This window comes from Motacilla alba, chromosome Z (genome assembly GCF_015832195.1).
Source record: "Motacilla alba alba isolate MOTALB_02 chromosome Z, Motacilla_alba_V1.0_pri, whole genome shotgun sequence".
Taxonomy (NCBI): domain Eukaryota; kingdom Metazoa; phylum Chordata; class Aves; order Passeriformes; family Motacillidae; genus Motacilla; species Motacilla alba.
Window position 1 is genome coordinate 2262286 of NC_052046.1, and position 27000 is coordinate 2289285.

Sequence of the window (27000 nt, forward strand, 5' to 3'; positions counted from 1 at the left end):
GATTATTGATATATTTTTGATAGTTAGTTTATGGATATCCATAGTGTAGAGATTATTGATATGTTTTTGATAATTAGTTTATGGATATCCATAGTGCATGGCTACGGATATAAATATGTCCATATAGGATATAAGGGATATAATTTACATGATTTATGACCATATCCACACAGGGTATGATTACATATTGCACATATAGGACAAAGAGGCTGCAACAGGGATATAATGGATAGAATGGGTGTAATTTATATAATTTATACCATACCCACGTCACGGTGCGCCCCGAGCCTCAGGGCCCTGCGGGCTGCCCCCCGCGCTGCCTGTCGCGGCTGCCTGTCGCCGACCGGCGGCAGGCCCGCTGCGGGCTGAGGTCGGTGTTTATTTTATGACAACAACCATTACATTCTGTTTATTATTTGCCGCGCTGGCGGCGGGCCTGGCCCGGCGCGGGGCTGGGCGGGCGCGGCTCCGCCAGGACCCCGCGGGCGGCAGGCCGAGCGCGGCGGCGGCGGCGGGAACAGGTCAGTGCCGGGGGAGCCGCGCTGGCTGCCCCCCCCTCTCCTCCGCGTGGGCGCGTCCGCCGCGTTCGGCCGCGAAATGGCGGGCGGAACCATCTGCGTCAAGGAAAGGGGAGCTCCCCGCTGTCGGGACTCCCCCGGTAGGGAATGGGCCAGCCCGTGTGCCCGATGTGAGCTGGCGGGAAGGGGCGGTACCATCCCCGCAACACGGGGGTTTTGGGAGGCGGAAAGGCACGCACTTGTGCCAGCCCCGTCCTTTCACCGAGGGATATATAACAATCGTATATATCTTTATAGAATATATCCCTCTTTCCCTTAGGTTGTGTCTTGTGTTCCTCGTGTCCTTGTCCCAGAGACCGGGGCTAGGGTGTCCCTTTGTCCTGACAAGGTGAGTTTTCGTTGGGATGTGATTATAAAAACTGTGGTTCTGGCGGTCTTTTAGGATTTCCTTGGCAGTCCATGAGCTTCTTCCTTAAAATCAGGCTGTGCTGAAAACTGGCTCTGCTGATAACATCCATATTTCCCAAATAAATGCACTGTGAACAGCAAAACCGATGGAAATGTAGGGTAAAAATAAAATGGTAACACTAAAATAAAAACAGTAGTAATAGTAGTAATGATAATAATGATAATAGCAATTTCCATTGAAACTGATGAAGCTTCTTTAGGAGTTCTGTGTGTCTTTAACGTTTAACTTTGGCTTTCGTATCAACAGATAGACAGTAAAAGAAGCATTTTTATTTATTTTCTCATTGCAGAGAACCAGCAGGAATAACGGTAGTGGAATATCAAAGTTTCCTGTGGTGGAAACTGTGGTGTGCGTGGTGTGGTCTGTGTGTGGTGTACCTGAGACCCCAGGCCCACATGACCATTTATAAAACCGTCTGCAAAGATAAAACTGACAGAAATTTATTAGGGCAGGTTCCAGTCATGGTGTTGACCAGTCTCTGTGCTTTTTTAGAAGTACAGACATGCTACATGCTGTCTGTAACCAAACCAGCTGAACACAAAACTGTGGTCGCTCGTAGGGTTGGCAGATCCCAGAGTGGTTTGGGTAGAAAGGGACCTTAAAGCTCATCCCATCCCACACCCTGGGACGTGCAGGGACACCTTCCACTGTCCCAGGCTGCTCCAAGCCCTGTCCAGCCTGGCCTTGGACACTGCCAGGGATGCAGGGACAGCCCCAGCTGCTCTGGGCACCCTGGGCCAGGGCCTGCCCACCCTCCCAGCCAGCAATTCCTGCCCAATATCCCATCTGGGCCTGCCCTCTGGCCCTGGGAAGCCATTCTCTGTCCCTCCATCACTTGGACATTGTCCCTCAGGTACTGAAAAGCCAAAATCAGATCACCCTGAAGCTTTTCTTCTATAATCCCAACTCTCTCAGCCTTTTCAGATGGTTCTTGTCTAATGGACAAGAGGAAAAAAAATGCTATATTGGAGCTGTATTGGACATTTTCTGAGAAACAGCTCCTCAGACTTGTTCACGGAGCAAAATGCAGCACTTGCAGCCCACATGAGGGGAAGTGTTTGTTTCTGGAGACAGATCTTTAGCCGGGAGACTCAAACATCACCTCTCTGTTCCTCCCCTGGTGCCTTTACCCTTCAAATCCTGGCTTTTATTTTGGGCTGAGTACGTGGAACCAGAAAAACTGCCCCTTTTGCAAGAGCATGGAATGACCCTTCGAGGTGCTGGATATGCCTGAGCCCTGAGAGCTTGCTGGCTAAAAATCTGCAAAAATCCTGACTGAGCAGCCTCAGCGTGGCTGTGGTGTGGGCTGCATCCCTCTTACAAAAATAAAACCAACAGTTTCCACTTCGGCAGAGCGTTTTGAGCTTTACAGCCAAAATGCAGCTTTAGAGGCACAGCTTTAGAGCACTGTGTCTTTATTTTCACTGTTGCTGTTGGCAGGACTTGCTGAAAGGTTCTTGCTGAGGCCTTGAGCCAGCAATCCCAGGCCTAATGGCCCTCTCTCTCCCCAGCACCCTCAAGTCCTTCAGAGAACTTTATTTCGTTTTGATGCACTGAAAGAACAAACAGCACCCGATTTCCACAGAGCCTTTGCGACAAAAACTACCCCCCATCAATTACGTGAGGTTTTTTTTTAAATCCCCAGCAGTCCCGGGGTCCCTCGGCCTGTCCCCGGGCGCGATGGCGGCGCGGCGCGCGCTGAAGGCCGTGCTGGTGGACCTCAATGGCACCCTCCACGTCGAGGATTCGGCCGTGCCTGGCGCCCAGGAAGCCCTGAAAAGGCAAGTTTCCCCTCTCTTTTGGGTTTGTTCTGGGAGGTTGTGTCAGTGCTGTTTGCACAAAGGGGTGGGTGAGTGGGGTCAGCACGCGGCCGAATCCTTTGCGCTGTGTTCGTGCCAGGAGAGCTCGGCAAAGGGTGGAGAGAGATACTGGTGTCACCCGAGCCCCTGCTGCTTTCCTCAGTGGCTCTTCCTGTGTTTTCTAAGCCTTTTCTAGAGATAAAACCCCCAGTATTCAAGGTGTGTCTGCTGATTCACAGGTGAGGCAGCCACAGCAGAAGTTGAGTTTGGGTGAATTACCCCAAAATCAGTTCAGCTGAGCTGTTCCTCGGGGCTCTGATTGTCTGTCAAATCTTTCAGATCTGTGCTGAGGTAAAGTGGGATAACAGAAAAGCTTGGCCTAGGGAGCCAGGCAACCCCTGTAGCATTTTCATTTCATTTAGACAAGGCTTTTTTCATTTATTACTGTTTTAAAAGTTTCTTTCTGCTAGGTAGACAACCTCATTTGTTTTTTATTTCATAGGAATTTCAACACATTAATAAACAGGACAGTCAAATTAACTCCTTCTCTCATGGTTAAAGGGTGCCTAAAGACACTCAGGCACAGCAAAGTGATTTATTCCAACCAAGTGGTGAAATAGGACACACAATCCCAGGAATATTTGTGGCGCTTTCCTGGAGAAGACATCTTGCAATGGATAAGGAAATATCCCAGAGTGATAGGTGATACTGTGGTGAATGAAGGGGGACACTTTAGGATTCTAGGGCACTAAAGATTAATCAGGATATAGGAGCAGAACTGAACTCTCTGAATGGGCTGCTAAGGGTTTTATACAGCTGGACTGCAGCTCAGAGGAAAAGTTCGCAGAGGGATGAGGAAGCTGCATTTCCCACAGTGCTGTGGGAATGATTATATCCTTAAGATGTAAAATTGCAAGGAAGTAAAACCTGCTGAAACACTGGGTACTCATTCATTGCCCTTTCACTCACTGCACTGTTTTCTGCTGCAGGGAGAAATGAGAGTCAATGTTCCTAAAATTCCATATAATATATATGTGCTGTCACAGGTATGGAGGGCAGGTGGCAGAGAGCAGCCAGGTCTTTTGGCTCAGAGGTTTGAAAAAAATTATCATCCCACTCTCTTTTCTGCCAGCCCACATGCCTGTCCTTCCCAAAGAGAAGCTAGAAGGAATGGCATGCAGCTTGCTTAGGGAACAAATGGAGAGGTGCCCATTTTAGGGTTACTATGTTCACAGTTGAGATCCAGGGGGAAAAAATCATATTATTTTTTGTTTTATCATCAACCAGGGGACTCTTTTATCATCTCATACCTGTGAATGGTCAGTGTAAAACAAGAGGTAGAAGGAAGTGACAGGTGGAAGCAAGTCTCCAACTTTATTCTGATGTTCTCCACACAGTCCTGATGCCTGTGTTTGTTCCTATAGCAACAGAGAAAGTGACGGTGGGGGAATAATTAAAGGGAATGCTGTTGAAACTGTCACTTAAAATTATTTGATTGTTTGGTAGCATTTACTGTCAGCACAGGGCTATAATGTGGTTTTATGTGATACTGGTGTTCCTCAGGAAAGGGGGAAATGGCTGCAGAAGCTGACATAAAACCACCACCAAGGTAACACAGGCTCCTGGAGCCTCCTGAACGAGCCACAGCTGCTGGGAAATTCACCCAGCAGTGGAGTTCAATATATTAATTCAGCAACAAGCTTCTTTTGTTCGCTTATTTTGATCAAGAAGCAGGACTGGCTTATTTATTGTGTAGCTTGAATAAAAAGGCTTTTCGAATTAGTTATCTTGGATGTGCTGGCTGGTGCTGTGAAGAGGGAGTTGCTATCACTGTTTTCTTCAGGAATTTTTGAGGCAGAGAGGGAAAGGAGAGGAGGATGACTTGTCTTAGTCTGGGGGGGTGTAATTCTTGCTTTCCCTTCCACCTCACACAAGTTTTTGTGTGGCACCAGTCTTCCGTGTGCTCTTTGCATCTGCAGCCTTTGGGCCTGTTTTTAGCCCCAGGGAGAAGCAGAGGGGTGAGAACAGGAGGAGCCTGTGCCCAGTGTGCCCCTGTGTCCCCCCCAGGCTGCGCAGTGCCCCGCTGACCGTCCGGTTTGTGACCAACACCACCAAGGAGAGCAAGAGGGACCTGCTGGAGAGGCTGACGGGGCTGGGCTTCGACATCGCCGAGCACGAGATCTTCACCTCCCTGACAGCAGCCAGGAACCTCCTGGAGCAGCAGCAGGTGCGGCCCCTGCTCCTGGTGGACGACAAGGCCCTGCCTGATTTCACAGGTGAGGTGCTCAGGAAGCAGCTAATTAATTAACAGCAGTTAATGAACAGCTGAGGAGATGTGCTCTCGATCATCTGCAGACCACCAGCCATGGTGGAGCCTGAAATGTGGAATTCTGCAGGGTCATAAAGGTCCTTTCTTAATTTTAAATCAAGCACCAAACAGGCTGAAGTTGTATCTTCTTGAGGAGCTGTGGGAATGGCAGCCAAGGCCTTCAAATAGTCAGGAATTCAGGTAAAACTCAATGCTTTCCATTCATTTCCAGCGTAAAATATGAAGTAATTGTTAGCACCAGGTCATTGGTGCTTTATTGGTCATAAAGAGCTGAAAAAACAGTGTGTAGGCACACACAACAGGCTGTTTCTCTGTTAATAGGTTATTATTAAATGCAAAATCTCCAGGCAATTATTGCTTATCTTATATTAAACATTTAGGTTGCACCCCATGTACTTGGATACCTTCACTGGTGACAGAAGGTTCATCACCCTGAGTCCTCTAAATTGTCATCCCTAAAGACTTGGTTAAAATCTGCTTTGCTTTCAGATGCTCCCATTTCCCTCCCTCAGCAGAAAATGATGTGTTCTCACTTGGACAACAAGACTAGCAAATATACCCTCATTTTTAACATACTCAGAGTTGAAAACTGCATACTGTACACTCAAAATTTTTTATTTAAAGTCAGGCAGCTGAAGTATGGGTGGCTTGCCTTGCCCTTGCCTTACAAACCAAAATCTTTTGGCTGTGTAATTTAAGCAGGTTCTAAACTTGCCAGGATCTAGGAATTTCCTGTTATATTTTGGTGCCATAGTCTGGTCAGAAATCTTTAGAGAGGTCGATGTTCAGCAGAAAAGCCTCTGTGAGAGCAGTGAAACCTGGTAATCTGTTCTTCCTAACAGCATATCCAGAGAAATGTGCCCCCGGCAATATTTGTGCTCCCAGGAAGGCTTCCCTGGGTGAGAAACAGCAGAGGCAGCAGCTCTTTCACTGACAGCATTTAAATCAGCTCAGTCTCCATGGTTTTGGGATCTTTCCATCAGTTTCTCAGGAGCTGATGCTAACTTTGTAAAAGATGGCAGAGACAGAGGTAACACGGGGGCACATTGGTGCATCATCTGTACTGCTGGGGTCTGGAGTGGGTTGTTGGATTTGTTTTTGCTACAAGGGCTTTGACTCACATCTCCTCAGCGCTGCTCTTGGAACATGTAAGTACAGTGGAGAGTGCTTTAAATTCCAGTTAATGGCTGCTGTCGAGCTGTTCTTGGCTGATCACTCTGTTAAAGTTGGTCACAGGCGGATGAAGGAATCCTTTCCTGGTTTAAGGACTCAGATGCTTCTGGGTGATGTCACGACTGCACCGTGGCACCTCTGAGTGGATGTTCTGCTGGCTGAGCCACCTGAGGGACATGCAGCAGGAGACCTCAGCCAGCAGAGCCAGCCAGGAGCTCTAGTTGTCCTGCTAGAGGTGCAGAGGGTGTGTCTGAAGGTGGAACAAAATCCTCAGCTGATAACATGCCATAGTAAAACCCTTCTGCTGGTGCTGCTCTGCTTCCACTGCTGGTTCTGTCCAGGGGTGGGACTGCAGTGGAGCTGTTCCCAAGGGCACTAATCCACTTTGAAAAAAGACCTTCCAGAAAAGCCCAAATTTATCTAGGGAAACAACTTTTGGGCCATGCTGCAGTACTGTCTTTATTGTCAGGATCAGACTGATGCATGGAACAACAGTCAGTGGAATTTCATGTGGCTAGAGGGAATGGAAAAACTGGATGGGATTCACTTGAATTCCTGCTTTACTGTCTTACAAAGCACATAAATATATGTAGAGAGGGATTCTCAGATGGCAAGCAGTCATTCAGTTAAAAGAGGGATTTTTGTGTCCTGCTGCATTTCAGTGGGAGCAGAAGCAGAATCATCCCACAACTGCCTTAAAACTGTCCAGATCCTAGAGGATGGAACAGTCTGGATAGACCAGCCCCTTTTCCACAGATGCTTTCTTCATCTATAAAAGACATAAAAGCAGTCTCTGTGATGCAAATGTGTCAGAAAATGCTTTATTTTACCTTAAAGTGATTAAATGCACTTTGCTGACTGTGGGCTGCTAAGTGTGAATGAAATCCTGTCTTTCCTAGGGATTGGCACGGATAACCCCAATGCTGTGGTGGTGGGACTGGCTCCTGAGCACTTCCACTACGAGATGATGAACAGAGCCTTTCGGTAAGGCAGCCCCTGGCAGGGGGTGGACTGGGAGCTGTCTTGTGCTGGGCTCTCTTCTCTTTCTGGGAAGAGAAGGGTGGTAGGAATATCACACATCATGCAGCTTGTGAGGGAGTCACTAATCTTGCGGGATTTGGATTCTCCACCAGGAACTTCAGGCAGTCCAGACCTCATTTTTACAGCTTTCAGTCTAAATAAACTGCAGAGGTACAGTCACAGCTGTTACTGAGGGGAAAAGTTAGCAGTTCATGAAGGAGAAATGCACAAAACTAGGAATGTGGGGAAGCATTCGCAGAATTATTTGGGTTGGAAAAGACTCCCATCCCATTGAATCCAACCTGTGCCCAATCCCCAGTCTGTCACCAGCCCAGAGCATTGAGTGCCACGTCCAGGCCTTCCCTTGGACACCTCCAGGGATGGGGACTCCAACACCTCCCTGGGCATCTCCTTCCAATACCTGACCAGCCTTTCCAGGGGGAAATTCCTCCTCTTGTCCAACCTGTACCTGCCCTGGCACAGCCTGAGGTTGTTTCTTCTCCAAGAGGAGAGGCAGATTCTGTGTTCAAAGCCCAGCCTGCAGAGCCTGTGTGCAGTAGGGAAAGGAATCCAGTATTTAGGGGAGGTTATTCCTTACCTACCTAATGCAGGATATCCAGCAGTATCTTCTGAAGGATCTTCTGTTCAGGAGTGGCCAGCAGAGCCTGTTGGGCCAGGTGGGCTATGGAGCTGATCTTGAGTGTTTTATTTTTGATGCTCTTTTTGTCTCTAGGCTGAGGGGTAAGTCAGATGCACTCTGTCTGTGACCATCCGTGAGCCAGGCTGCACCAGTGTGGGCAGAGCCATGTGTCCTTCTCACTGGCTCTGGCTTGACTCCACACTCTGTATTTTAACTTGAGAAGCCTTCAGCTTTCAGACACTGGGTGTGAGCCTGTAGCTGAGTGTAGCCCTGGTGATGTGTGTGATGAGCCCTTTCCTATCTTTGCTCACTGGGTGGTGGCTACCACTGTTCTGCAGCTTTGAAATCTGGTGAAAAGCCTGATACCAAACACCTTAACCTCTCTTTATAACCATAAAATTAGAAGAAACAGTATCAGTTTCTGCCCACCAGTGTCTTAGGGAGGTTTCCTGGAGTGGGAGGCCAGTGCTGTCCTCATGTGCTGCCAGTTCTGTCTTACATCAACAGATGTTGACCCAAACTGACCCTGTCTGCCTCGTTAGTGAGCCTTGCCAAAGGCATTGATTTTGGAATTTCACTTTGGGTCATGAGTGGACTCTTAATTTCACAACTGCATGAGCTTAACCTGTTGAGTAGCCCAGTGCTTACATCATTTTATTGATTTGTATTTCTGTCCTAAATGTATTAATTGTTGAATAATATCCATCGTTTACTTCGGGCTGAAGACCGAGACACTTTAAAAAAGCCAGGATGGGTTCTGTCTGGCCTGTAACACCTCACTGATTTGTTCTGGGTGTTTCCCCCCATTCTCTATGGGGGATAAACTTTTGCTGCTGTCTCAGTTCTGTTAGGCCTGGTGGAAACACTGGCCACTGGCACATCCTCTTCTTGTTGAGCATTGCCCTATTCCTTCTCCTTTACTGCTCAGATAATTAACTCACTTGGGATTTGCATTGAAAATGGAATTGCATCGGGATTGCAGAACTATGAGGTGAATCTGATTAAGTGCAGATATCTAAGCACTGTGTCTGTGCTGGTGATCTGGGCTCTGGAGGGATAAAGGGAGGCACTTCAGGGCATTTTTTTACCTAATAATGCTTAAAATAGGACAGTTGAACTGTGCCCTAGGAGTGCCTTTTCCTCTGCACCAACTGTGAGGAGCCCAGGCTGACTAATTACGTGGTAGGCAACTATTCCATTGACACCCAACATTAACTTAGGTAAATCTAACCCAACACGAGTCCCAAAATGAGATACACAGAGTCTGGCCGTTCTCCAGGCACCACTTGAAATGACTGAGACTAAATTTCTCTTCCTGTATAAGTGGGATTTTGATGCCACGTTTGAAAGAATTCTCTCAGGTGAGATCTCTCCTGCAAACTGCTGAACATAGTGGTTGTGGTGATGCTGTCAAATTAAATTTTTCTGTGTCCTAGAGGCATCCTCCCATCATGAACATGTCTGGCTGCTCACAGAAACACAACCCAGCTCTCTTCCTGTTCAGCTTGCTTTGGAATGCATTGATTCAATAGGAGTGTTTTGTGATAATTAAGTGAAATGAAATATCATTTATGCCCTGCTCAGAGCTTCCAGACTGCTCTGCAGGCATCCTCCAAGGAGAATCCAGCTCACCTCAGCCAGCCTCCTACAACAGGGGCAAAGCAAGACTTTTGTTTTCTTAAAGGCTTTTGTTTTGCTTTGTTTTGCAAATCAGGTGTTGAGAAGAAAATGAATCCTCCTTTCTGCCCTGAGAGTAACAGCCAGTGTTTTACACTGTTGTGATAAAGATTGGAATGACCTGCATTACCTGGAGAAAGTGTAAAATCAAAGGGAAAATGTTTGGCAGTCCAGATGGCAGTTCAGAGCTTGTTGCACTGAAACTTGGGAGGGGAGGGCTGCAGTAATATTTCTGTGCTTGGTGGACCAGGAGCATTCCTGCAGTGCAGCACCTACACAGCTTCCCTTTGCTGCAGGACAGGGGGATGCAGTGTCTGCTGTAGGAAAATCTGCAGGGCACATAACAGAGATGAGAGAACGCTGTGGAAGCGAGCCTGCTCAAACTCCCAGGGTTAACTGGGAAATTCAGAGGGACATGAATACCTCAAATGGCTTTGAGGTTTTTTTAATGTAACTTGTTACTGTAATTCCTTCAATGCTAGAATATGAAATTAAGGTCAAATGATTCATCCTGTACCTGTAAGAAATTGTTCCCTTTGAGAGTGGGCAGGCCCTAGCACAGAGTGCCCAGAGCAGCTGTGGCTGTCCCTGGATCCCTGAGAGTGTCCAAGGCTGGGTTGGGCAGGGCTTGGAGCAGCCTGGGACAGTGGAAGGTGTCCCTGCTCATGGCAGGGGGTGGAACTCATTTAGCTTTAAGGTCCCTTCCAACCCAAACCATTCTGGGATTGTTGAAAGCCACTTGAGGCCTTCAGTTGTTGAATATAAATTCCTTTAATATAATTTTTGTACTCTCTTCTTCATTCATTCATTCTTTAGGTTGATTTTGGATGGGGCGCCTCTCATAGCGATCCATAAAGCCAGGTATTTCAAGAAGAAGGATGGCCTGTGTCTGGGACCTGGACCTTTTGTGACAGGGCTGGAGTATGCAACAGACACCAAAGCCACCGTGGTGGGGAAGCCAGAGAAGACCTTCTTCCTGGAGGCTCTGCGGGGCACTGACTGTGCCCCCGAGGAGGCCGTCATGATTGGAGACGTACGTGGGCACAAACCCCTCCTCACTGCCGTGCAGCGCTGCCTTCCGGGGCAGGCAGGGCCTCAGAGGGGGGCTCCAGGATGGAACTGTCTTTTCTAGGAGCTGGGGAAGGACACAGGAGCAGCTGAGGGAGCTGGGAAGGGGCTCAGCCTGGAGAAAAGGAGGCTTAGGGGGGACCTTGTGGCTCTGCACAGCTCCTGACAGGAGGGGACAGCCGGGGGGGTCGGGCTCTGCTCCCAGGGAACAGGGACAGGAGGAGAGGGAATGGCCTCAGGCTGGGCCAGGAGAAGTTTGGATGGGATATTAGAGAAAAATTCTTCATGAAATAGGACTTTGAGCACTGGCACAGGCTGCCTAGGGCAGTGGTGGATTCCCCATCGCTGGAGGGGTTTAAAAGCTGCGTGGATGTGTGGGACATGGGTCAGTGGTGGTGTGCGCAGTGCTGCGGGAATGGTTGGACTCCATGGTCTTAGAGGGGCTTTCCAACCTAAACAATTCCATGAAAGTTCACAGGATTTAGTGTGTAATCCATGGGTTTTTTCTCTTACTTCAGTCACTATTTGATCAGGCAGAGAGCACACAGAAAACCACTCCTGTGACAGTGTGACCAGTGGGGTAGCTGAAAGATCTGACTCTGTGTCACTGCTTTTAAGGATGTGCAAAGCAGAGAAGGTTATGGAAGTGCCTGTGCCCACTAACCCTCTGCTCTCCTGCTGTGTCCCAGGACTGCAGGGATGATGTTGGTGGTGCCCAGCAGGCAGGCATGCGTGGGATTTTGGTAAGGACGGGTAAGTACTCGACGGATTGGTCATTTCAGGAGACAGCGGTGCCTTCAGGGATCTCACCCTGTGCCTAGAAGTGAAGGGACTCTGAGCCCTGGGGCCAGCCCCCACCTTCCACAGCCCTGCTGGGGTGGGGCAGAGGCAGCCTGTCAGGCAGAACAGGGCTAGAGCACAGCACAGGCCCCCAGCTGATGGCAGGGTGACCAAAGCCATAGATGGGGACAGCTGCTCTTGTAGCTGAGAATCTGCTCTGACTCAAAAATCCAGAGCAGTAATCACAGAACAGAGGGAACTGTTGCAATCACACCTTAGATGGCCAAAATCAGTCACAGCAATGTAACCTCTCATGGTGCCAGAGCTCTGGTGGCATTCCTCAACAATTACACAGGTCGTTATAAATGTAATTTTGCTTTGTATGGAAATGGAACCTGGAGGGACTGACAGGTATTGTTTGTGTTGTTGATGGACCCATGGACTGGGAAAGGTCTCTTTGAGGTGGCATTTTTGCTTATGCCACACTGTGTGGTATGTTGAAAATGAAGGGAAGTAATCCTGCTTTTCTTCAGAAGAGTCTTCAGAGAGGGGCACTCTTCACCAGGAAATGTAGTGATAGAACAGGGAGTATTGGTTCAAAAAGAAAGACATGAAATTTAGGTTAGAGATTTTAGGAAAAAATCCTTCCCTGTGAGGATCATGAGGCCCTGGCCCAGGGTGCCCAGAGCAGCTGTGGCTGCCCCTGGATCCCTGGCAGTGTCCCAGGCCAGGCTGGACGGGGCTTGGAGCAGCCTGGGACAGTGGAAGGTGTCCCTGCCCATGGCAGGGGGTGGCACTGGATGCAGTTTAAGGTCTGTTGCAACCCAAACCATTCTGGGATTCTATGATTATTATTTTAAGAACCTACAATATGGACATTTGCCAGTACAGCAAATGAGTGAACCAGTGCGATTAACACTAGTTTTGATCCAGAGCTGCTCCTGGAGGAATCTCCTGGAGGGCTCAGCATTTGTTTAGGGAAGCCTTGTGGGATGTTTTTTTGCCCAGATGGGCGTTTTCCTGATTGGTACTGCTATGACAAGGCTGTAATTTTCAGGGGGGGAAAAAAAGATACTCCCAGGAGTTTGGTAAAGTGATCTTTGTGTTAATCTGTTACAGGTAAATACCGTCCAGCAGATGAAGACAAAATCAACCCAGCTCCCTACTTAACCTGTGAGAATTTCCCAGAGGCAGTGGAACATATCCTGAAGCAGATGTTGTGAGAAATGGAACAGGTAGCTTGAAGAAACATCTGTTTCACACCATTTCCTTCATTCTTGCTTCAAAAATTAAGGTCCCAAGATCAGTGCACGCGTGGCATCCATCAGAAACCACCCTGGGCTGTGAGGGGCAGGGGATCCATGTGGGCCCAGCACAGGCACACACACAGGGCAGTGTTTTCTAATTTTCACTTTTCAAAGAATACCTGATGAAAAGCATCGTCTGGAAAGCATCACCTTCTGCAGAATAAGCTGAACTGAAAACATGCACTGAAAACACTCAAGTAAATAAAGCTCAAGCAGAGCCTTAGAGCCTCAGTGGCCTGTAGTGATTTCACTGATGCCTCTGCTCTGCTCTGACTTAAAGGTAGAGATTACGCTCCTTTAGAAGTGACTCTTAAATGAAACCATCACCACTGCTTAATAATAACTACTGTGGCTGTCTTTCATTAGAGCAGATCCTGTTATTTGCTTTTCAAATTTTTCATAAAATTAAAAACTGTCAGCATTTTACAGATGTTTTAATTAGATCCTGTTATTAAAAAGAATGATACAGAAACAAAACTCTGGTATTAAATGCCTTAGAGACTGTGACTTTTTAAAATTAGGCTTCAGCAGGGTCCTATTAATGCTACAGTTGCAAAATTTCACTTTTGTTGGGGATTTTTTTGTTTCTTTTTAATGTTATGGAAAAAATCCTTCACAAGCCATGGGGACAGATTCCAGTTTTTACAGTTGGTTAGCAGAGCTGTAAAATGAAATTTAATTCTGTAGCGTGCAATGCTTTTCCTATGCACTACATCCCCCAATATGAACCAACTTTGTAATGATGGTAAATGGCTTTTCTGGTCCATTTGCAAACTGTAATAATCAAAGTCCTTTACAGTTGTTTTACAGTGCTCCTGTGTGTTAAATTATTAGGTTGTAATTATGCATTACTGGAGTATTAACCTTATTGAAAATACAGTTTTGTGTTAATGAGCCATGCTCCTTCTTGTTAAACAAAACCGCGGTGATGAATGAATTCCTCGCATGTGACAGTGTCTCTCTGCAGCCTCCCTTGGTGGGTGCTTACTACGTTCAGATTTAGACTCTGCCAGGAAGAGAATGGGTGGATGGAGGAGATTTTTTTAGTGGAAACACAAGAATAAATCAGAGAATCTCAGAATTATTTAGGCTGGAAAATTTATCTAGATCATTGAGTCCAACCATTCCTCAGCACAGCCAAGGCCACCACTGACCCACGTCCTCAGGTGCCACATCCAGATGGCTTCTAAATCCCTCCAGGGATGGAGACTGCACCCCTGCCCTGGGCAGCCTGTGCCAGGGCTGGACAGTCTTTCCTAGAAAGAAATAATTCCAAATATCCAACCTGAACCTTCCCTGGCGCAACTTGAGGTTGTTTCCTCTCATCATGACACTTTCTGCCTGGGAGAAGAGACCTCTGAGGAACAGAAGCCATCTTTAGACAGTGTCTGTGGGCCCTTGTACTGCCAGCTTCAGTTTTGCATAAATTCACACACCTGGGTTTTGTGCCAGCCATTCTGAACCTGTTGGTTTCTGCTTGGAAGGATGGATGTGAGGGAGGTCTGTGGCCTGGTGTCACAGGCAGGTGCAGGAGGTGGGAGATATACCAGCAAAATCCTGTGAGGATATTCCCTTGGAGACTTCCAATAATGTGTGACTGATGCAGGAATGAAAGGGACTGTCAGTACCTCAGAGGTCCTGGAATGTGCTGGAAAGTGTGCACAACCCTGGTGCTTGGAATGCAGACACACACCAGCCCAAGGAAAACTGAGAACTGCATGAGGGGAAGTGTCCTGCTGAGCAAGAAGGACTGTGAGAGGGAGCAGTGATAGGACCTGGAGCCTGAAAAAAATGACAAAAAAAGAAAAAATGTTGGAGTTTCTGATGGGAGGAGTGCAGGACACGTGGCAGTGCTGGCTGCTCACCTGGCCACGTGTGTGAGCAGGACAGTCCAGCGCGGGGGCCGTTTGGCATGGCCCTGCACAGCTCACTGCAGCTCCCATGGGCAGGGCAGGCTGGCACACCTGGGGAAGGGCCTGCAGCTTCCCTCTAAGGAGGACAGGCTGAGGGAGCTGGGGCTGTTCAGGCTGTGAGAGGGCCCCCAGCCCTGGGTGTCCCTGGGTGTCCCTGTGTGCAGGGAGGGGCAGAGCAGGGCCCAGGCTCTGCTCCAGGCCCAGCAATGGCACCAGAGCCAGGGACTGAGCCCAGCAATCCCCCTGCAGAGGAGGCACAACATCAGAGGCCAGAGGGGGGGAGTCTCCCTCACCAGGGATATTCCAGAGCCCTCTGGACACAATGCTGTGCCCTGTGCTCTGGGATGGCCCTGCTGGAGCAGGGAGGTGGGGTCAGATGAGACTCCCTCTGGTCCCTTCCAACCTGACTCATCCTGGGGTTCTGCAATTCTGTTTTATGGCTGGCTGCAAACCAGTATTGGGTAGCCACCAATACAGTTTCTAGTTAATTATCCTAAATTTGCTGATTTTCTGCAGTTTTTGTCTAATTCCTTGCCTTTTTCATTTTGGCAATACCCCAAACCAATAGTACAGTAACACACTTCAAGGCTTTGAACTCAGCTGAAAATAGTGACAAACTAGCCAAATTTACATGCCCTGCTAAGGTCCTGAATTTCACTGAAAACTCCTGTTTTGTGTTTCATTAAGGAGGGTGCAGGTCTCTGCTGGGAAAGCTGCACTGACTGTGATGCTCTATGGAGTGTCAGAAACGGAGAGTTACACTAATTGTCTATCTGCTTTCAAACTTTGCTCCAGTTCTACCCAAAATCTGTCATGAATAAAGACTGAGAATCAATCAATCAACCAATCAATCTTTTAAGTCTATACATAAAATTAAGGCTGGAGGTTTTTTTGCATAGGATTGTGCCATTACATTAACTCCAAGAACTTTTTTGAATAAAGAATAACCATCACCCCTTCACCCACCCTTGCATTTTGAAAGTAAAGATTTCCCTCTGACACTTGTCAATGCATTTTGTTCCTTGAAACAGCAGCACTTCTTTCCCCATCACCATTTGATCCTTTGGAGGCCGCTTTGGATGGCAAATGGCTTGGAGATTTTTGATTTTTCCTATCAGACAGACTCAAATTCCCTCTGCCAAGCCGTGTACTTCTGGCTCAGATTCTTTGCTGAAGGCTTGGTGTGGGTGATCACATCCAGGAAATCAGCGGTTGTGATTGTGTCCAGCTGGATCACGGGCAAGTTACTGTTACCTAAAGACAAGAGAATTGAATCAATCCTGTTACTATTACCAAAAGACACTTTTATATCCATGCCGAGTCCAACACTTAGTGCTAGATGTGGTGTGATAAATTAAAAATTGCATGAGCACAGATAATGCTGTGAGCACAGATAATGACAGCTTTAAAAGAAGCCCTGATTTTTAGAAATTTAACAGGGTTTGAAACTGTAGATTTTAAAACTTTCCCAAGCAGATATCAGAGCTCCACCTGCTGGAGTTAGAATGTTCGTTCCAAGAGTTACAGCAGGAAATCAGCACTATCCCAGGCCAGATTCTCTGCTCAGAGTTGAGGTACCTGGCTGATGATTTTCAAGAGCATCGAAAATTTTCCTCACTGGTCTCATGGCTGCCTCCTTGCACACGAGTTTTATGTCTGAGCCAGAGTATCCATTTGTTTCCTGTGAGGGGATCAGAATGATACATTACAGTTCACAAATCAGACATAAATGTAATTTGCAGGCAAATATATTGGGTATGTATTTATATAGATATTAGTGAAGTCTACTGCTGCCTGAAATGCATTTATAAACACAGAGAAACACTCAAAAATCTATTTTTTTTTTATCGTCCCCTCAAAATCATGTAGCTTGTTATTCTTTGAAGGCCTACAATACCTCATAGGACCAAGGAAAATAATGGGCATTTTCTTACTAAATGCCAGTTTTCTGTAGGTGAAATAAAACCCACCTTTCTGAGTCCATCCTCAGGTTTCCAGTTAGTAAAATAAATATATTTCCTTATGAGCCCAGAACTGAGCAGTATTGTCTCTGTAAGAATCTCAGCTGAGTAAAGTAAAATATTTAAGGGCTGGGACCTTGAGCAACCTGAGCTAACTGAAGGTGCTCCTGCTTACTGCTGGAGGTTGGAAAAAGATTAAGTCCCTTACAGCCCAAACCATTCTAGGGTTCTGTTTCCCAAGAATCCAGGATGTGACAAAGGTCTACATGAAGGAAGCTGGGGTACCTAGTGAATCTCTTTGCTGCCAAATGCTCTTTCCTGCCACAGCAGCGGAGCTGTGACAAACCCTCTCTACACAATTAACTGTTCATTACCCTGATGAATTGGAAGTGCTCCCAGCTTGGTGAGAGCAGTGATAAAATCTGCTGTTGCTGGATGTCTCCCTGTATTTAAGGCTGAAAAGCTGGCCCAGCAGAGAGGGCCAGCACACACCATGTTGCAGGCGGAGCTGTGTGAAGCCGGCGAGCCTCAGGTGAGCTCAGGAGGTGCCCAGCTCCGTACGTGGCTGCACGCCGAGGTGCTCTCCAACCCCCGCTCACCGCCGTGGCCAGGAGCAGCTGCAGCCCTGCCCACCTGGCTCAGCAGGCTGTAGTCCAGCTCCGTCCTCAGCTTGACGCTGCCGCTGTTGCTCAGAGGGGGCAGCCAGTGCTGGATCATCACCCGCCGTGCCTCCTCGCTCGGCAGGTCCACCAGGATCCTCTTCTCCAGCCGCCGCAGCATGGCAGAGTCCAGCTCCCTGCAGGCACAGGACAACGGGGAGCGTCTCAGCGCGTCTCGGCACGGAGACGCGGCTTTGACAGCAAGACCCTCACCTGTAGCTGTGCCAAAAGGAAAAACAAGGGTTAATTATCCAGTGTATTCCTGTTGAGTGATATGCGACTTGTGACAGCGATGCTAACGATCACAGTCACAAGTTGCAGTTTCCGTCCTTCGCCCTGGTGCTCGTCTGCAGCATGTCTCATCAGCAACAACCTCTCCCTTTCCCCCTCTGCTATTAAGGAGTCACTACAAATTGCCTGTCTGGGGCACTCTCAGGACTAATTAATTGCTACTTAGTAAGGGATGCTCAGTGGGTATAAAATCCAGACTGAAGGTCTTGGATGTGAGGCTGTGTATTATGGCAGAACAGGACACCAAACTGAGACTCCTCCTGCAGTACAAATTATGAATGATTGTTTCTATTATTTATATTTTGTTTAATTTTGTTTTGGTTTGGTTTTATTTGTATTTTTATTATTATAAATAAACAGCCACAAAGGACATTATCCTTATGAAAAGTATCACATGCAGGGTGAACATGCTGGATAAATGTGTCAGTGAGCCAAAAACTCTGATTCTGTCAACATCAACACAGGTTATGATGTTTTGTCGACAAAAAGATAAGAAAAAGGTCCTGTACCAATCTTTCTCTACTGGCCCCATTCAGTCACAGACTCATTATTCCAGTTTAAAATATTATTTAGTCCTCATACCTTGCAAGAAAATCTCATGCAGGGGAAACCCACTTCAAAGTTTCTTGTACAGGCAGAAGAACAGAAGCCCTAAGCATCATTTCCACTTGTGCTGGCTGAGCACGAGGAACCAGCTGCTGGAGGGCTGTACCTGCAACCTGGGACTGCAGATACCCTGAAATAAACCTGCCCCTATCCCCAATTCCCTGGGTGAAATATTTTTCCCAGCAAAATCAACATTGAGGCAACAAATGGAGTTTCTTGTTTCCTTCTAAAAGGAAACTCCCTTGTAGTTCACAGGGAGTTCAAAGCCAGCTCAAGATGGATTTGTAGCCCAGCACCAGAGCTGATTTCTATCACCTTTGGTGACCTGTCCTTATTTTTTTTTAATACCAAGTGTTTCTATGGCATAGCACATGAAAAAAAAAAAAAACAAAAACAAAAACAAAAAAAACAAGAATGGGCACCCAAATCCCCCCACAGGTGCCTGCCCAACCTTAGCATGCCTGGCTGTCAGCTCTGCAGGAACAGAATGTTTTGGTTTGGGAGACCTTGTTCCACATGCACTGATCCAAATAATGAAAACAAAAATCAGAAATCCAGGAGCCCGGAGGACAACAGGAATTCACTCAGATCCACCCCCGTGCTTGTAATCAAGGCCTCAGAAGTAAATACCAGGATTTGTTAATCAACAGCTGTTGCTGTATTGATATTATTATTGCTATTTTTAGGATGCTTCAGGTGCTGTCCAGTGTTCAGTGCAATGCCTCTTGCAGAGGGTCCCACCTAGCACAAAGAACCATGTTAGTCTCCTTTCATCTTCCAAATGTATTTTTCAGCTCAACTTCTTAAAATTGCCTTGCTTGGCTGGAAATAATTACTCTGGCTGATAACCCTTTCCTGTTATTTACCCATATTAATACCCACATTAACATCATCTGTGTAAAGAGGGCAAAAGTTCTCATGATTTTAGAGAGAAACTAAAACACAGGTATGCTAAAAAGCCTTTGCAGGTGAAGGACAACCACAGCCAACCTCTGCAAATTGCCTGCAAATCCTCCAAATTACATTTTCCATCACTCCTTCTGCTTCAGAACACAGCTTCATGAACGCCCTTAGCCATGTTCTGTAAAGAAGTCTCCAACAGAAATCTCTCTGCTCTGCCCAGAGGAGCTGTGCCACAGCTGTTCTGTGCCTGTCCCATCCCCAAAGTGCTCACAAACAGGGTGCTTGAACAACCTGGTCCGGTGGAAAGTGTCCCTGCCCATGCCAGGAGAGTGGAACTAGATGTGCTCTACAGTGCCTGCCAACCCCAACCACTCTGTGATGCCCTGATTCTGTGATTCTGTTTATCCAGAAGGTTACACTGACCTGTTGGCTGAAGAGGGAAATAAAGAAACAATGTTTTTGTTATCTCGAGTGTTTAGGTTGTTGCTGAATTGTTTTGTCAGTGATCAAATGCAAGGTTAAGTGACATTAACCAGAGCAGAATACAAAGCACTGAGCCAACCTAAACATTCTCTGAAACAACAGCCAGTGGAAGTACTGAGAGATGCTCGTGAAAAGATAAACAAAGCTCTACAGATGCATAAGATGGATGACTTTTTGTAATTAACATTAGGAGGCATCACAGATTTACAGAATGGTTCGGGTTGGAAGGTATGGATCTATCCGTGTGCACAACTTCACCAGTCCTGAGGGTAAGGGTGAGAAGAAAACAGCACTGCAATGAAAACTGAATTAAATTAACTTATACACTAGGAAACATTCACTGCATGATTAAGGATCTCTTTATTCCTTCACTAACAAGGCCTTTATTTTATTTAATTACATTCAATCATTTTAACAAGTAATTTGTTAATAGAAACACCTTGCAGATTAGCAGCAGAAAGCAGGGCTGAGCAGCAAGCACAGGCTGAAGAGGAAGATCAATAGCTGCAGTGCAGCTTAGGACAGTGTAAAGAGCTTTGTTTAGGCTTCTTTTCATTCTTCTAAAAGCAGCTTGGTACTAATTTTTTTTCCCTGATCAATAAATATCTATGTTAAACAAATCTCTTGAAATCCAGCTTAACAACAAATGTTTGCAAGAGCACAGGGCGGTGCTGTGAAGCCACAGCTTAGGTAGCACTAGATATTTTGAAATTTTGTTGTGAAATATTCCTGTGGAGATGAAGTCTAGGTCTGACAGTAGGGCTAAATGTCACCTAATACTCATAAAAATAATCTGTAAATATATAGTTGGGATCCTAAAAGAGGTTTAAAACCTGCTGACCTCTCTGGAGGCAGATAATCCCAAATTCCTCAAGGCTGGAGAACCCCAGGGATGTGAAAGCTCAGGCTTTCACCAGGCTTTCCATCGTCCTCAAACACCTTTATAAGCATTTATCCAGCCCCTCCTTAAAGCATTTTCTCTGTGGTAGGAACACTTTCACCTGACAAGAGAGAAAGTCCAAAAGGAAGTTCTAAAGTCTCAGGTATAAAAGTTTCAAAAGTGAACACCCCAGCTGCCACTCTTGTTCCAACACAGACTGACTGCTTTCTTTCAGGGCAGGTCCCTCAAAACAGAAACCCTGTCATTTTGTCTCAACCTTAAAAAAGGCTGTCATTTTGGATGCTTCAAGGAAGCAATTTTACAGAAATTAGAACTTCAGTATTATAAAATGATCAAAAATCAAATACATAAAATACTTAAAACTCAATTCTGTGTATTTTACACAACTTCCCAGAGAGCTTATTTATTGTGTAAGGCAGACACAGGGTAACAAAACACATGCAAAAATCTCTCAGCATGAATAATTATCTCACGGGTTAATTTAAGAGATCACAGGTGCAATGCACTGCTAGAGCTTCTTCTGAAAGGGCAACAATGCTGCAATAACGTAAACATTTATAGTGCATTACTACCAAAGAGACAAAGGTATTAATACTGTATTAATTCTCTTTCAAACTTAACTGTCCATACAGAGAGCAGTTATTTTTTTCAGCATTTTCTTACACAACTGGAACACAAATCTAATTCAGCTCAGTTCCTTTTATGTAGTAACAAAATGGGGAGGATTTTACACTGATTTAAATTCATGAGTTTGTCCAAGACATAAATCCCTGAAACTAACACACAGACTTTGCTATTATGGCTATTAAAAAAATTCCATTGTGGCTCTGTACTCACACTTTTGGGCCAGAGTAGGGATGAGCCTAACTTAATACAGCTAACTTCTATGCAAATTTTAGGTGTTCACACAGCCATTCTTTCATTTAAAGAGCCTGAAAACACTGGACGAGACAAGCTAGGCTTACCTGCCACCTGGGACTGATTGAAAATATTACCTTTGAGCCTCAATTCTCAGGCAAAAACTCCACTTCTGTAGTTTAATTCTATCTGCCTGTTCCCTGGACCTTTTCAGCCAGGCCTGACAAAAAGGGGATCAGCTGACAAGAGGAGTAAAATATTGCCACAGACTTTGTGAGAGAACATTTGGTGATATGCACAACCAAAATGTGCATCTATATGGTCAAAATAATACATAGGACTAGGACTAGGACTCTAAGACTAGTCTAGGACTAGCTCTAGCTCTAGGACTAGCTCTAGGACTAGATCCTAGAGCTAAAACTAGCTCTAGGACTTCAGACTTTTTTTAAAGTATGTAAAAGGAACCAGCTGTGGTTACACAGCCAGTGACATCCAGACTCAAGACACTCCCAGCAGTCTGCTGATCATGACCCAGAGCTCTCCAGTCACAAAGAGAGGCTCTTCCAACATTTGAAAGATTCAGCCAAAAATCACTGATCTTGAAAAACAATCCATAAATGAAGCCTGTGTCTTTGTGGGTGCAGAGCCCTCTCTGGCTCCCAGCTGGTTTTAGGTGCCCTGCTCTGTCACACTGCAGAGCTGGGCAAGTGTCATCTCACTAAACAAGGCACCTCTAAGTCAAATTTCAAGTTTTGCCACTTGAAATGCTGCTGAACTGCTGCTCACATGAGGTCATTCCACAAACACCTCCCACTGGGCTCCAACAAATGACTTCCAGACCGTGGCTTGAAGTTCCCTGGAAACAGGACTGCTGTCCTCTCCTGTTCTAACCCAAGCCTGTGCTCTTCTCCATGTGAGAGGGGAACAGACCCACTTAGGTCCATGTGCCTTTAGGGACAAAGGTATCCAGAAAGATCTCAGTGCTGTGAGGATCAGCAGCTCCTCTCCTGAGCACCCACAGTTGTTACATTACAAATGTTACCTCCGTTCCTTATCCTCTCCAACTTGTCTTGTTCCCAATACACATCCTGCCCAGCTTGATGAAATTCCACAGTTCCAATCTTAAACTGTTTTTTCTCCTATACTAAATTGTGTTGAAGAAACAGGAGAATTTTGTCCCTCAACTTTTCAAAGTCACATTTGACACTAATAAAATCCAACGTTCCTATTTATGGAGTATCCTTCTAAGCACCAGATGTTTTAAGCACCTTACAGTTCCAGGCTGAAAACCCTTCTTAGCTCAAACATAGTAAATAACTTGCCTATAAAGTCAAATACTCCATTTTAAATATTAGCAGCTGGTACGACCAGCATATGTTGACTTTATTATGGATTATTCTCATGTGACACAAATAGCAAGAATTGAAGAGTTTAAAAGTAAAAGCTCCAAATTAATCTTTAAATGCTTTAACCAAATATCAAGGCTTTTTCTGCAGAAGTCTAAATAAAATCTTTATCTGTGCTTAGAAGCTCATGAAAATGTATTCAAAATGTACTCTCTGGATCTCTTACCATGGCAGATTGGAAGCTGCTAAAACAAATACAAGATCATCAGATCGGGCCAAGCCATCCATCTGCACCAGTAATTCCGTTTTCATCCGCCGACTTCCTTCATGTTCACCACTACCAAGATTCAGAGAAATAGTATTTGCTCAGGGCATTAATCATCTTTATTTATACAGTGTCATTCACAGCAACTGAGCCCTTGTCACAGTTTTGCCCCAGTTCAAAGCACGATTAAGCTCCATTAGCTAACATCTAAGCATTAAAATCAAGCTTTCTAATGATTACTTAAATGGACTCTTTTCAGTGCATTAAAGTTAGGAGAATTCACAATCACTGAATCCAAAGAAAGTATTTATCTGTTTTTTTCGTCATGTTAATCTCCATGCAAGACCAACATCTACTGCAAAATAGCTAGGGCTCCAATTGATTGATTGACTGATTGACTGATCTATAGCAGGGAATTCTTATAATGGGATAGTTGCCATTAAATGGTGGTTACCTGCCACAGGTACACCTACCTGTTCAGGGTAACATTTTTCTGTGAATGAATGTAAAGTGGCCACAAGCAGATAAAACTACTATTGAATTCAACAATTTGCAAAATGTTCTACCAAAAGAAAACAGAAAAAATACACCATACTGATAAGAATTTAGAAAGGGGCAGAGACCACACAGAAAGGATCCTTCTTCAAAAAAGGAGAACTTAAAGTGCTAAGAACTCTGGCCCACATACAGGTAATCTGTTTTGCAGAAAACCAGCTGGAACTCTTGGTTCCAGATGTGAAGCTCTTGGAAACTCTTGGATCAAGGCCAGGGAAAACATCAGGACCTTAGATGGTAAGGGCTGCAGTTCAGGTTTAATGACTAATTTCTGCAAAGGCATTCAAACATCAATGCCAAGTCAGTATTTAATAAGTACATGTAAAAATAAGTACAGCATTTAGGATAAAAGTCCTTATTAGAATATATAACCCAGTGATGTTAATGAGAGCTTTTAAATGTAAATATGAAGGACAAATTTGGCTAAACATCCACATCTGTTAAGTGAGAATGACTACAAGAAGCATCTTTACAATAGGACATACTCTATTTACAAATAGTAAGCATACAATATAGACATACAATATAATATAAATAAAGTGATCATGTAATTCACTGTACATAAAATGCCCTGTAATGTGTTCCTAATTGTTGAAACAATATTTTTATATGTCTCTGGCTTCTTTCCCATCCCTAACCTTTTTTTAATGTGTTTTTAATTATGAGCAGTCTTGAATCTTGGATTCAAGTAACAACATACTCCCAGTCCTGCAACGGGAAGTCCTGACAATGCCACCAAACTCTGTCACTAATGGAAATGCCATTCCACTGTGTACACTCCCTATTACTCTGCTATGCCTATGTTCAAAGTGTCACAAAATAAGCTGCTCTTACTTACCTCTAACAATCCACCTGTTGTTTCCCTCACCACTGCCCTTTATTTCCATTTCAAATCCCTTTAAAGTACAGCACAACTGGTTATAAAGCTCTGCACCTCCCTCCCTCTTGCTGTCCCTGTAGCCCCTTGCTAATTCTCACAGAAGCTCTCTTGCTTCTCTGCTGTGACTGACACAAGCACTGCACCTCTCTCTTTTAATCCCAAAGTGGTCCCACCAGTTACCCAGGAGCAGTGCCTCTTTGACTCATAACTGACTCCAGCTCATCCAGGAAAATTGTGGAAGGAGCGTGGTACCGGGCGAGCTCAAACAACACCTGTCAGAGAGAAGAGTAAGTGTGAGAGAGAAACTGACACAAGAAGGCACTAAAGTGAACTGGCATGGAACATAAATTAACAGCACCCACGGCCCAAGGGATATCTGCTGGGAAAAAGCTCTGGGTAGGCTGAGGGTCCCTGAATCCTCTCAAAATCTGAGTGGTTTGTAAAGGAGATATAAAGAACACAGCCTTGTAATCCTGTCTTTATGTGTAAATCTTTCTGTCTAAATCCTATCAGAGTACCCTGAGAATAATGGGATAGAAGAAAATGATCCATCAGAGGATTCTGGGAACTCCTAAATTGTTACTGAGATTAAACATGTGCCTTTTGTTGTTGCTCCATTTGTACTTTTTTCTTTTTTTTTTTTAATAAGGATTTGAGGAAAAAAAATGCAGGTCAGCTGAAGCATAATGAAAGAAAATGCACTGATTCTTTTGATAAGAATCAAGCACTCTTTTTCATGATCAAAACAAACATAAATTACTTCAATAATCACAATTTAAAAAATGGACTGAAAGCTGAAACAGAAAATGTGGATCTGCTTATTGGAGAATGAAGTTTCATGTAATTTTCCGTAAACATGGAGAGGCCTGTGTTAGGAGTAAGAAAACACTGTCAGTTCTTCTTGAGTAAAGTGGTTTTTGAGTTTTTAGATAAGCATCACTAACAATATATATTAGTCCAGCACTTTTAAATCTGAACATTTGAAAAAAATCAAATTTTAAAAGATACATATTATTTTCATCACTTTGAGCATGAAACACAGGGTTTAAGTCATATGCCCAGAGTAACAAGTAGACCATGACCAGTATACAATTTTACTAGAAATATAATATATAAAATACATAAAATCACAGAAATGCTGTGTAGAACTGAGCAAAACAGGATGAGAGGATATGCCTCCAAATGACCACAAACCCCAAAAATACCTCCCCTTCACCAGGCACATGTGATTTTAGGATATAAATTCACACAGCACTTTTCTTAGAGGTCTCCTGATCGACAATCTTACTTTATTTTTTGATTCTGTCATAAGTTTAATTAAGAGTAAAAGGCCACAAATTCAATATCAATGCATGTGCTGCAGCTTGCTCAAAAAGCCTTCTGTATCATGTTGGCAGAAACCAGATTGTCCCCACATACTCCTGCCAGAAAAGAAAATTCCAGGAAGCTACTGGGACAGATGTCGAGAGAATCAGAGAGAAAGGGAATGTCAGAAGAAAAATATGCAATTTTAAAGGACAAAGGAGGCAGGACAAGTAAGTGTGCTGCAGCCATTGCCTACATTCCAAGAGAGACAAACAATGCCATGTGCAGAGAACAGTTATTGCTGTGGTGATTTGTTTCCAAGAGCTCTGCATTTACCTGAAGTGCAGCCCAAGAGATGAGGGTAAGGCAGGTTTAGGGCTTGTGGATTTCCATTGAGCTAGTGGATGTTATGGAGAGATTCAGATGGGCAAAGATGCTACACATGAACCCCTGAACTTTCTGTATCACAGCTGAGCCATGCAGACACTTTGCTATTTATACACAAAAATGCATTTACTCACTTGCCAGCAAACTACTTTCCTTGAAACAACATTACCTCTGCCTTTGACTGGAAGATCTTTGTGACCAGGGAGTTCTTTGCCCATTTCATGCCAAGAAGAACAATTAGGAATCTGGGAATCTAAATTACATTTTGCAGGGTGCCTAGAAGCTAACCCCTGCAAAATGGATGTGAAGTGCTCTGAAGAGCACTAAGCACACACTAGATTGGAACTCTGATTGTCTGACTCCTGATCAGGCAGTCCAAGATCTTTGCTGCCTTCAGAACATCTGCTCCCTCTTACATTAGAGAAGTGCAGTCCCACAGCAAGAATCCATCATGAGATTTCTACAGAAGTGATGTTATTCCTGCTTTCAGAACTAGGGATAATCAAAGTCATGTTTTGTCTAAATCAGGAAAGATTATGAGCATCAGAGAACACTTGTTTCCAGTTCTGTGCTGAACCCAAGTTCTTCAAGGGGGAAAGTGATGTTTGCTAAAATATAATGCATGAGAGAGGAATTCTTACCCGGACAAGTTTTTCTGAATCACCCCTCCATTTGCTGACAATGGTGGACGCTGATATGTTGAAAAAGGTTGTATTGCATTCTGTGGCAACAGCCTTAGCAAGCAAAGTTTTTCCAGTACCTACAAACAACAGTGTTTGAGAATTTCACTCTCCAAAGGAATAAAATGTGAATGTTTCAATAAATCCCCCTCATCCTACTACCAGTCAGGTAAAACCAGTAAAAAACTCATAGGATGGTTTGGATTGAAAGGGACCTTTAATTGCCA

General features: G+C 45.0%; 2 protein-coding genes across 6 annotated transcripts in view; one reads left to right on the forward strand and one right to left on the reverse strand.

Moving 5' to 3' along the window:
- The first annotated feature begins 371 nt into the window (after positions 1 to 371).
- HDHD2 (haloacid dehalogenase like hydrolase domain containing 2) lies at positions 372 to 13862 on the forward strand. 4 transcript variants are annotated; one of them, XM_038124722.1, is made up of 8 exons: positions 372 to 521; positions 838 to 906; positions 2636 to 2768; positions 4854 to 5062; positions 7188 to 7272; positions 10442 to 10658; positions 11383 to 11446; positions 12593 to 13862. In XM_038124722.1, the coding sequence occupies exons 3-8, from the start codon at positions 2668 to 2670 to the stop codon at positions 12694 to 12696; spliced, it is 780 nt and encodes a 259-aa protein (XP_037980650.1). In that variant the 5' UTR covers positions 372 to 521; positions 838 to 906; positions 2636 to 2667; the 3' UTR covers positions 12697 to 13862. The 4 variants fall into 4 exon arrangements, with proteins under 4 accessions (XP_037980650.1, XP_037980648.1, XP_037980649.1 ...); XM_038124720.1 differs by having other exon boundaries at positions 377 to 521; positions 2633 to 2768; XM_038124721.1 differs by lacking the exon at positions 372 to 521 and having other exon boundaries at positions 693 to 906.
- Positions 13863 to 15524: 1662 nt separating this feature from the next.
- KATNAL2 (katanin catalytic subunit A1 like 2) overlaps positions 15525 to 27000 on the reverse strand; it is a 28528-nt gene continuing 17052 nt past the window's right edge. For both annotated transcript variants that reach the window (XM_038124718.1, XM_038124716.1), the window contains 6 exons: positions 26735 to 26853; positions 24582 to 24673; positions 22928 to 23038; positions 17288 to 17450; positions 16272 to 16374; positions 15525 to 15947 (listed from right to left, as the gene is read on the reverse strand). In XM_038124718.1, the coding sequence (XP_037980646.1) occupies positions 15808 to 15947; positions 16272 to 16374; positions 17288 to 17450; positions 22928 to 23038; positions 24582 to 24673; positions 26735 to 26853 (728 nt within the window). In that variant the 3' untranslated portion in view covers positions 15525 to 15807. The remainder of the gene's footprint in view (positions 15948 to 16271; positions 16375 to 17287; positions 17451 to 22927; positions 23039 to 24581; positions 24674 to 26734; positions 26854 to 27000) is intronic.

Coding starts and splice junctions, on each gene's coding strand:
- HDHD2 (XM_038124722.1), top strand. CDS start 2,668: ATGGCGGCGCGGCGCGCGCTGAAGGCCGTGCTGGTGGACCTCAATGGC. Junction 5,063..7,187: donor GGCCCTGCCTGATTTCACAG/GTGAGGTGCTCA, acceptor TGTCTTTCCTAG/GGATTGGCACGGATAACCCC. Junction 11,447..12,592: donor TGGGATTTTGGTAAGGACGG/GTAAGTACTCGA, acceptor AATCTGTTACAG/GTAAATACCGTCCAGCAGAT.